This window comes from Coniophora puteana (genome assembly GCF_000271625.1).
Source record: "Coniophora puteana RWD-64-598 SS2 unplaced genomic scaffold CONPUscaffold_13, whole genome shotgun sequence".
Taxonomy (NCBI): Eukaryota; Fungi; Basidiomycota; class Agaricomycetes; order Boletales; family Coniophoraceae; genus Coniophora; species Coniophora puteana.
Window position 1 is genome coordinate 417,579 of NW_006913065.1, and position 8,748 is coordinate 426,326.

General features: G+C 51.6%; 2 protein-coding genes across 2 annotated transcripts; one reads left to right on the forward strand and one right to left on the reverse strand.

The window, feature by feature from the left end:
- The first annotated feature begins 600 nt into the window (after window positions 1–600).
- CONPUDRAFT_110271 (amino acid transporter) lies at window positions 601–3,076 on the forward strand. Its single transcript, XM_007774861.1, has 11 exons — window positions 601–730; window positions 801–847; window positions 939–993; window positions 1,063–1,143; window positions 1,221–1,287; window positions 1,358–1,675; window positions 1,727–1,789; window positions 1,846–1,953; window positions 2,012–2,181; window positions 2,235–2,525; window positions 2,629–3,076. The coding sequence occupies exons 1-11, from the start codon at window positions 632–634 to the stop codon at window positions 2,938–2,940; spliced, it is 1,611 nt and encodes a 536-aa protein (XP_007773051.1). The 5' UTR covers window positions 601–631; the 3' UTR covers window positions 2,941–3,076.
- Window positions 3,077–3,160: 84 nt separating this feature from the next.
- CONPUDRAFT_168489 (MFS general substrate transporter) lies at window positions 3,161–5,322 on the reverse strand. Its single transcript, XM_007774862.1, has 6 exons — window positions 4,931–5,322; window positions 4,589–4,873; window positions 4,068–4,519; window positions 3,522–4,009; window positions 3,416–3,458; window positions 3,161–3,364 (listed from the first exon to the last, which is right to left on the reverse strand). The coding sequence occupies exons 1-6, from the start codon at window positions 5,259–5,261 to the stop codon at window positions 3,281–3,283; spliced, it is 1,683 nt and encodes a 560-aa protein (XP_007773052.1). The 5' UTR covers window positions 5,262–5,322; the 3' UTR covers window positions 3,161–3,280.
- Window positions 5,323–8,748: the final 3,426 nt, after the last annotated feature.

An 8,748-nucleotide genomic window follows, 5' to 3' on the forward strand; every position in this document is an offset into this window, starting at 1 on the left:
ACGTTAACACTCGGCTGCAACTTTGAGCCCCATCAGATCAGTCTTATAGGAACTTATAGGGTCTTATCAAGTCCGACAGCGCGACTCTTTGTGACTATCAAGGGCTATCATTGCTATTGGCGATCACTGACCTGGCCCTGTTCAAGCTTGCATGATAAGGTGACCAAGTACTCGTCGGGCAGGCGGGTGACCTCTAGGGATCCAGGCACATCTCAGCGAGAAGGATCTCCATGATATCGCCTCCCCAACGAGTAAGAGGCTACTCTATGAGACTCTACTGTAAGCATTCATATTCAGACAGGCACCCTGGTCATGCTTGCGTTTGGCTTGCGTTCTTATAGGCGCGTTGCGAGCCCCGGATTCTCACCGTCTGCGTTGTCGATCAAATGAGGGAAAGGCCCCGCCACCCGGGCGTGCTTATCGTCGGCTAGCCGAGTCCTATTCTTGCATCTCGACTCCATACGCACGAGACAAGATAGGCGTCTATTGGCGCGCAGGGGAGTGATGTATAAAAAGGAGTAGCCATCATCGTTTGCAGTCGTTCATTCCCCCCCCTTCAAGTTACGCCCTTTGCTTTTTTCTTCTCCAGTCTCCGCGGTCGGCGCTCAAGAGACGCCTATTAGCAGTAGCCATGCCACACGACGCTGCAACCGCTGCGGCCGCCGACGAGGCTCTCCTCGCCCAGCTCGGGTACAAGCAAGAGTTTAAGCGTGCCTTTACCCCACTTCAGGTGTGTTTATGTGCCGTGTTCACCGTCGCTAAATTGCCGCAATTCAGCAGGAGCTGACACTTGCTTCCAGGTATTTGGCATTGCATTCAGTATAATCGGCCTTCTGCCCTCGATAGCGTATGTCCTCTTATAACCTTGTCGCCCATCAGCGCCTCAGCGTTGATGTGACGGCACTCAATGATCCTCGGTCTAACCTGTCCGGCCTCAGTTCAGTCCTCTTCTACGCCATCCCTAATGGTGGTCCCGCAGCTATGGTCTGGGGCGTAAGTGTGCACTCCCACCTTCTTTCCGAGCCCCTCGGACTATGGTAATGACCCCATCTCATTCCACAGTGGGCAGTTGCAAGTGTATTCATCCTCTGCGTCGGTATATCGATGGCCGAGCTCGCCTCAGCAGCGCCGACGTCTGGTGGGGTAAGCGAGCCGTCTATCTGAACCTCGTGTGACTGTCCTCTGGTGCTCACTATGTCTCCATATGCACAATTTGATAGCTGTACTTCTGGACGCATTCTCTGTCTTCTCCGCGGTGCCGCAACCTTCTCGCCTGGATCGTTGGATGTGAGGATTCAATGCACCTGACCCGCTGGACGTCTGCTGACCCGTTGCGGCCGTCTCTTTCACTTCGCAGATGCGAACACGATCGGCTCCATTGCATCCGTAGCTTCCATTGATTGGGGCTGCGCCGTCCAGGTCGCTGCTGCAGCCAGCATCGGGACAGGCGAGGCATGGGTTGCGACGGATGCAGAGACATTCGCGATCTACGCCGCTATTGTCCTCAGCCACGCCGTCATCTGCTGCCTCGCAACCGCCGTGCTGGCCAAGCTCCAGACGGTGTATGTCATCCTGAACGTTCTTCTGTGCCTGGCGGTCATCATTGCGCTCCCCGCCGTGACTCCGGCCGAGTACAAGAACACCGCTAGCTTTGCGCTCGGAAACTTCACTAACAGTAAGTGACGTACCCTGCTCATAGCGCTCCTTTATCTAAACACCCGGCAAGTGAACGGTTGGCCGGATGGCTATGCGTTCATCCTTAGTTTCCTTGCTCCGCTGTGGACCATTTGTGAGTGTAATATCCCGACCTGCCTGTTTATATCTACTTATCGGTATCTACAAAAGGTTCTTTCGACTCCAGTGTGCACATAAGCGAAGAGGCTTCAAATGCCGCCACCGCCGTCCCTTGGGCCATCGTCAATGCCATTGGTATTGCTGGTGTTCTTGGCTGGGGTAAGTTCGCTTGGCGAATTTTGTGCGCTGTCCTCACGATACTGATAATGTCTACTAGCTATCAATATGTCGCTTGCCTTTTGCATGGGCACCGACCTTGATAGCCTTATCGATAGTCCGATTGGCCAGCCTATGGCACAAATCTTCTTCAACTCGTTCGGCCAGAAGGGTACACTCGCCATATGGGCCTTCGTGGTCATTATCCAGTACATGATGGGTTCGAGCATGGTACGCCTCTCAGTTTGTTATCCTCGAGCCCCTCAGCTAATGGCCACATGCAGTTGCTCGCCGCCTCGCGCCAATCGTTCGCCTTCGCGCGTGATGGAGCTCTCCCCTTCTCGTCGTGGCTCTACCGCATGAACGCATTCACGGAAACACCCGTCAACACCGTCTGGTTCGTCGCCATCTGCTCGCTTGCGCTGGGCCTGCTCGCGTTCGCGGGCGAACAGGCAATCGACGCCGTGTTCGCCATCTCCATCACCGCGCTGTATATCGCATACGCGATCCCGATCGTTGCTCGCTTCGCGTTCAAGAACAACTTCAAGCCCGGCCCCTTTGACTGTGGTGTCTTCGTGCGTTCCCGTTTCTTTGTATTCTTCTTGCCTCCTGAATAAGGCGTCTGACTCGATCAATCCTCCCAACCATTTGATTTAAATCGGCTGTGTGCTTGAACAGTCCCTCCCCATCGCGATCATCTCCGTGTCATTCATGACGTTCATGAACCTCGTCTTCTTCTTCCCGACCACCCCACAGACCGACGTCAACGACATGAACTACACCATCGTCGTCCTCGGCGGCGTCCTCATCCTCTCGCTCATGTGGTACTACTGCCCCGTCTACGGCGGCGTGCACTGGTTCACCGGCCCTGTCGCCAACATTGAAGATGCGCCCGCTGACGGAACTGGCTCGAGTTCGAGCGTGCATGACTCGATCGCCGAGGCGAAGAAAGGTAGAGCCGAGGTGACGACTGAGAAGGCGGAGTCATGAAGCCACGGGCTGCCACTTGCAGTGTGAGGTGGTAGGGAAGCGGAGATTGGTGGTATATACACGACTAGTCATTTAATTTTAATATCGAGCCCTCCTGCGTTTTGGTCTTTGGACGTATCAGACCTTTAAAACAGCCATCGCCGCGAGCTCTTCAGTGCGATCGGCGTTTTCAACGCCAACCCAGTTCTACACACAAGTTTGACAGGCTGGTAAGATCAAGCGTAAAGCAATATATCTTATAAGAATTGATAAACTACATGGCTAGAATAATGATATTTTATGATAGATATGTGTAAAGACTGCAAAAAGGAATGTAGGGTTTGAAGTGCCATTTGACGAATTACTGCTCTCCTTCGGACGGGGTAACCCACCGGTCTCGGTCACGAATGAGTAGGAGGATTGAAGCAGCTAGCACGCCAATTGCCTGTTTAAAGATGAGCCTCGGTTCGTGCTTACTCAACACAGGAAGACTCACCGCGTGCACATAGAACACAGTCTGGGGCACAGTCGAAATTGTCCTGCGATCATGAGTAGTGAGTAAGTTAGAGCGCACAAAGGATTGTAGGTAGCACACTACTCACGCAGTGCTAATGCTCCCTAGCACAAGCGTCGACAAGAACCCGCCGACGCGCGACACCATCTCTATAGCCGCGAGCGCCTCGCCGGTCTTGAGCGGGTCCACGGATGCCACGACCAGGCTGCGGAATGCAGGCGCACGGCCGGCGCCGAATCCAATCGCAATGATGGCAGCTAGATGCCCTGGTAGACTACGGGCGGCTGCAAAGGAAACGTACCCGAGGGCATCAAAGAATGCGGAGGCCATGACGAGGTGCACGTCGAGCCGATCAGACGTTGCAGAAACAGTGACGTCATCGCCTGAGACTGCAGCTACTGTCGCATTTTCGCCTTCGGTGGCACTTCCGTAGCGTGCGGTACCGTCGATGGGCGATGCAAATCTCTTGGGAAGATGCCGCGCATAGAAGGGGCGTAGGTAGGTGAGGATGAACGGGATGACGGCGGCCATGACGATTGCACCAGATATAAGCATCATGGTCAGTGCGTAGCCGTTCTGTAGGATTCGCGGTTAAACCTATAAGAAACTGTCGAGAAGGACGGAGTGGGCTAACCTGGGCTGGAGTGTAGCCAGCTACACCAGTGAGGTAGACTATAAGGGCCGTGGCGACGTATCCGTCTCCGATGCTCTCAACGAACGCGTATACCCCACACCATACCAATCGCCAGTTTCTTCTCCCAGACTGTAGCTGTTTCATTGGCTTGAATTGACGCAGTGGCTCTGCGAGAGCAGCTAAAGGGGATACGGCTGCCTGTCCGATGATATTCACGCGCATCTTTAACGTACGATTTTCGGCGGACAGCATGGATGACGCAGAGGCAAGTTGGGCGAGCTCCCGTTCGCGAGCAAGTTCAGAACGTTTCTCGACAGTGAAAGACTCCGGAAGAAGGAAGAAGGTGTATGCCGATGATAAAACCAAAAGAACAATTGAAATGATGTACACATAGCTTGGCTGGTGTGTGAGCGTGGTGATCAGTCCACCTGCCGTCAACGAGAATGCAGCGCCTAGAAAGTGGTCCATAGTTAGCCACCGCAAAGGGTGGGCGATTGATGGAGAAATAGCCGTGTACTTACCCAAGGCTAAACCACCATGCAGCGTACTGAGAGCGGTCGTACGGTCCTCAGCGTTGACCACATCGACGACGTACATATTTATCACGAGCGAGACAACTAATGGATTCACAAACGCTCCTAGGACCGCCCAAAGCGTGAAACAGACGATGGCGAGGGTGGCCGGAAGGAAGCGCACGACCACGACACATACATTAGTGACGACACCCAGAGCGAGTAGGACTAGAATGACGGGTTTGCGACCAATGCGTTGCGACACAAGGGTCACAACACTATAGCCCAGGATAGCTGAGCGCCTGCCTTAGTACTTCTCGTCTGTGATATGCCTCCAACGGACGGGCTCACCACATATACCATTAAAAAGGCTGCCCACCGTGATGATAGCTGAGAGGTTCTGTGAGACGGCTGGATTCTTGCAGAGCTCCACCGGAATCGAGCCTGTGTCAGGAATTTGGTCCGGATCGTTGCGTATATACCAGATGGTACAGACAATGCGCTGGACGACGTCGAGCGTTGTTGTAACAGGAAGAAGGCTTGCAAGTTGCCATGCGATAGCGATGGGAAGGATACGCGCTGTGGGGGAGAAAGTACGTTCCTTGGATACACTCCTGCTGCGTGTAGCGCGAGACAGAAGTGGGGTGTGCTCAGCACCGGGAGGGGAGCGGTCGAGAGACATGGCGCAGTGTCCTGTAAGAAACGAAAGGTGGTGTGGGGAGGAGGCTATGTGCTCATAATCGAAAGAAGTATGAAGGTGAAGTGCATTTGACACGAGGATACTACGCCGCAGCGCGAGTGATATGCATATGACGATGTCGCGCGGCAGAGTGAGACGGAGCAAATGTCCACTTATCTTCGGTGCCTGCTGAGAAAGCGGACTTAAAACCCGAGATTGCCGGGAACTAGGCGAGCATTTGTCTCATCGGTTACTATCCTCGCTCCTTGCAGCTCCTTGTCCGGCGCTCGCAGTGGCTGCCTGAGTAACTTACTAACAGCTCAGTCCGCGTTGTGACTCTGCCAGTCCAGCTTTCGATCCCATACCTCAGGCGAGCGCCCTCAGCCTGGCAGTGTACCTCTGCATTGAAATGCTATTGCAATAGTTGCACAGCTCCCTACAACTACTAATAGTATTAGATGCAACACTACCAGTGCGTTATCATGATGTTAACGTTGCTAACCGTCATGCCCGAGCTTATATATAAGCGTCCTCGTTCTGCGATAATAGTTCAATCCACTATGTTCCTTCAATGCAATTTGTCCTGTGTGGGGATAAAACTGATGGGTTTCGCGCCAGAGGATTGTTGATCTTACTCTGCAGCATGAGGTTTCAAGCAAGAGTCATTGATATTGTAAGATGGTTCTTGCACACAGGACCTAGACTGTGCAACCTATCTAGAATTGGGATAGTGTCTTCTTTGTTTCAGCAATGTATGAAGTCGAGTGAACCTCCATGTAACTGAGTGATATTGCTCCAATATATCAAGGAAGCATTGGTCAGAATTTGACTCATACGATTGCGCTGCGTCGTTGGCGGCGCCGCCCCCGCCTGCCCTTGATTCAAGGTGACGTGGACATCACAAAAACTAGGGAGATATTGTACACGGACAACATGTATTAACTTACAGTACAATGACCATAATGCATATCACCGAAGTACAGGTCCAACTTTCATTACGGAAGACCTCGAGGTTTCACATTTTGAGCCCAGTCACGATACAGCATTATAGAGTGAGGCTGATATTATCGTGCACGGTAGAGTAAGGCTGATACGATCGAGCACGATAGAAGGGCTGCGAAATTACATGGCATTACACGCAAAGCTCAGGTCTATAATGATACTCAAGTCACACAATGCATGATCAAGACGACAATAGTCTATTAGAATTGATGGTACCTTGTATAGTACAGGTCAAAGCATCAAAATACACGGTGTAGACATGGTCGAGTACACAAGTCAGCATACAAGAATTGGAAATGTGAGGAGAAGGGTGATAATTAGGAGAGCGTCGCATACTTTAGACACACATAGAAAGAATACAATTAATGGAATGCCAAAAACGAGGACCGCGGCTACTCACCTATATACTCTGCTCCGAGATCCCGGCTCTGCCGGCGTTGACGCTGCGGGAATATTTGCGGGAACCTTCAACAGCGGCTTCTCCTTTGCCGGTGCCTGCTTTGCAGTTGAGGTCGGAGACTCGAGTCTTTGAGCCATCACGCGAGGCGAGAGCAGGACTACAAGCTTTCTGGGGCTTGGAGTCGTGTGGAGGGGTGGACGAACTTGATGCTGATAACTGAGGGGGTGTATAAGCAACGCTGGTATAGGATGAATGGGCAGGAGATTCAGCAGTAAACTGATAAGAAAACAGAGAGGACGTACAACTTGAGCTACATGCTCTGCAAAGACGTTCTGGTACACTGATCACCGCGCTCATTGGGCGCTCAAGCTCATTGCCCTAGGAATCATTAGTCTCGGTAGCCAGATTCTGTATTGGTTTATGAGAATGAATCAGTGATAGCCTGATGAAATAATGGACAACTCACAACACAGATGGACTCTTCATTCAAAGAGTCCTCGGTACGACGAAGTGGAACGGGGGGAACAAGAGAGGTTTCTTCGGGCGCATCACAGACTCTGTGATGTTAAGAGGCACCTTGCCTCGGTGGCGCACGCACGGACCTCTTGCTGGACTCGGCCAAAGGAATTCAAAGGGTGCTTCTTTCCGGACGCGATCGAGCTTTGAAGCTTGAATATTTGAATATGCTTCCCTTGTGTCACACCAACTTCACTCTCACTAGCCTAAAGAGGGTGTTTCGGAAACGCTTTAGGCAAACGACGATCAGTATCCTCGGTGTTTTGACTCCTGTGGCTGCGCTAAAAATGGTACACCACTGTTGTGTGCCTAAATGGTGTAACACTGCAAATTTTTGAGGTATTCGACGATCAGCGCTTGGCATTCTCGCCGCTTGCTTCTGTGTTGGTGCTGGAAATGTACCCGTTGATCACCACTCGCCTGAAATTTTAACATATCATATGTTTTGGACACATAACGGTCGGTGTCTAATTATTAACCAAGTACTTACTTCTTTGTTATTATTACTTGCTACTGAAGCCTAAGAACGGCTCCAAAAACAGTATCAATTTAATGCTCGCTTAATGTAAAGAGCGCTCGCGGCACCTTATTTTGGCTGAGGAACAACAAGCTCACACACATCACTTTATGTTAACAGTACTGACAGTTAGAATGACAAAGGACGAACGCGAGTATGACATGGAAGTCTATAAAGGCGCGAACTCACCGGGCTGTTAGTATTGAAGGTTGAGTAGAGCTGGTTAGGCTGGTTGGTAGACGATGGTAGTCGTTCGAGGTAGAGAGAAGACTTAGATGATATTCATGGTAGCGACTGTATATATATGACAGGAGCGTGTGAAGTCACTACCGTATTCGTAACTACTGTGCAGTCCAAGTCCCACGGTAATGTGAGACGGCTACGTAAGCAGAACGTGGCCCTATGCGATGAACGCGGAGCCACACGAGTGCGTGAGCGCTTAAAGTACCGCTGGGATACCAAGCGCCTAAATAGACGTATGAAGGCGATGTTTACTTGTAGACCTCTAGGAGGAACATCGCCGTGTAGGAGGCTTCTGGATGAACCAATAAAGCCGTAAAGGGTCGAATACTAGACGTAATTCTGACACCCCCCCTCGAATCGTATTCGCTCTACTGCTTTAGGAGCAGCGGCGTTTTGAAGAAAAGGGATATCTCACGACAGTACTTGACAAATTTAACCAGGGGCAAGTTTTTGGTGAACAAGTCCGCTGGATTTTCGGTGCCCGGGATCCAAAAGAGGTCTATGACACCATCCTCGTAAAGTTCCCGGACGTAGTGATAACGGATGTTGATGTGTTTACTCCGCTTCTCAGTGACAGGGTTCGCAATGTTATGCAGGGCTCCCTGGTTATCGCCCACGATCGGGATAGCACCGACCTGCAGACACTCAAGCTCGCCCATCATTTGAGCGAACCATTTGGCCTGGCGAGAACAGTCCGAGATGGACATGTACTCGGCTTCAACCGTAGACAGAGCCACGGATTTCTGAAGATATGAGGACCATGATATGGGTCCGTTTGCCATCATGAAGACATGGCCGGTCGTCGACTTGGC